Genomic DNA, 1,402 nt, shown 5'->3' with positions numbered 1-1,402 from the left:
TGGTTTGACAGGGGGGGGGGGCAAGCTGACTGATAGACATCTACTACAGAAGCAAAGCTTCGACCCTCAGAGTGCATCTTACCTTCGCGCCAAGATAACTACGTGTGTGGTACTCGGTTCCGCAGATTCCTCCCTCGGCTCCCAGGAGCTCCCCTCTCATAGACAACCGCACTTTGGAAAGGGACAGCCTTGCGAAGCGCCTTCGAGGCCTCATCAATGCCAACCCCCCACGGTCTCGGCGCAGTGATTCTAACCGAGCCTCTCCTTTGTCAACGCCTGCAAATAACGAGTTGCCTGGTCCTTCTTCGTGTGAGACGCCAAGAATACTACAAGACATCGTATGTCTTCGGGCGTCCTTCTCACTGCCCTTCTCGCTGTCGTTCAGTTTACCATCGAGGAATCCCACGTCAGTTGGGGAAGAGAAGGATGAAGCTGACTCAGTCATGACATGCATACCAGTTCGCCCCCTTATGCTTTCACAAGATCTCATGCTTCGCTCGTGGCTAACCAAATCACCCCGGCACCGTTTATTTCTTTCCACCAAACGGTCTTCTATGACCTGAGAATCTGCTGGTCTTTTGTCCGCATTTAGAGGTGATGACACATCCGGAACGTTAGCGCCGTGCTTTCCCCCTAGGAAGAAGTGACAGTCACTTCGTGGAGACCACCTCTGTCTGTCTGCAAGATCCCTGCTGCCGAACTCCTCTGGACCGTCAGGACATTGTTCGCGCACGCCGAGAAAAGAAGAACTTTCAAGCTCATTCCATGTGGAATAACCGCACGGAGAAAACACACACTCCCAGGATACAGCTGGCAAGCCCCGAGCAGCCCGAGCCGCGGTGACGAAGTGACTCAACAGTCGAAGCCACCGTAGTTCAGCCGGGGATGGATGACGTCCCTCTGACACTGTCTGAGAAAACCCCCGCGGTAGAGAAGAACAAGCAGTACAAGAAATGAACGTATACGGAAGGGGCAAGGGGTGACAAGCAGATGAACGGACGTGCGGAGCTTGGGTGAGAGGAGAAGAACATGAGGATGACCACCCCTGGCCACAGGTCACCCCCACCTTAGGAGGCGCTGCCATCTTCCCTTCATTTGCAGCGCGAATCTGAAAGGGGGATGGCATAGGACGCCTGTGACTCGAAGACCAATGTCCGACAACAACTGTGTCGTTTTCCTTCACCGAGAGACTTGTTATTCTGAATTTCTGGTTTGCCTCATGTAAGACGTCCTCTTCCATGGAATCTTCTCCATATGGAGAGACATTAGAATAGAGTCCGTGCTGACGACATCTCGTTGTCTGTTCTTCGAGACGATCATCCTTTCTTGCCCCCCCACCCAAGAATTCCTCGTTTCTGCTCCTTCTGTGCGATTCCATCTGATCTCCCTCTTCTCCTTTTGA

General features: G+C 53.0%; 1 protein-coding gene across 1 annotated transcript in view; it reads right to left on the bottom strand.

The window, feature by feature from the left end:
- The window catches only part of CSUI_006284 (molybdopterin guanine dinucleotide synthesis protein b), a gene marked incomplete at its 5' end in the record, with an annotated part of 12,653 nt that overhangs the window by 3,285 nt on the left and 7,966 nt on the right, over positions 1–1,402 (bottom strand). Inside the window, one exon of the mRNA XM_068066448.1 lies at positions 83–1,364. Within this exon, the coding sequence (XP_067921575.1) occupies positions 83–1,364 (1,282 nt within the window). The remainder of the gene's footprint in view (positions 1–82; positions 1,365–1,402) is intronic.

Source organism: Cystoisospora suis (assembly GCF_002600585.1).
Source record: "Cystoisospora suis strain Wien I chromosome Unknown contig_3145, whole genome shotgun sequence".
Taxonomy (NCBI): domain Eukaryota; phylum Apicomplexa; class Conoidasida; order Eucoccidiorida; family Sarcocystidae; genus Cystoisospora; species Cystoisospora suis.
Note: the sequence above shows the minus strand (reverse complement) of the source record. Positions and strands in the feature narration are given on the sequence as shown.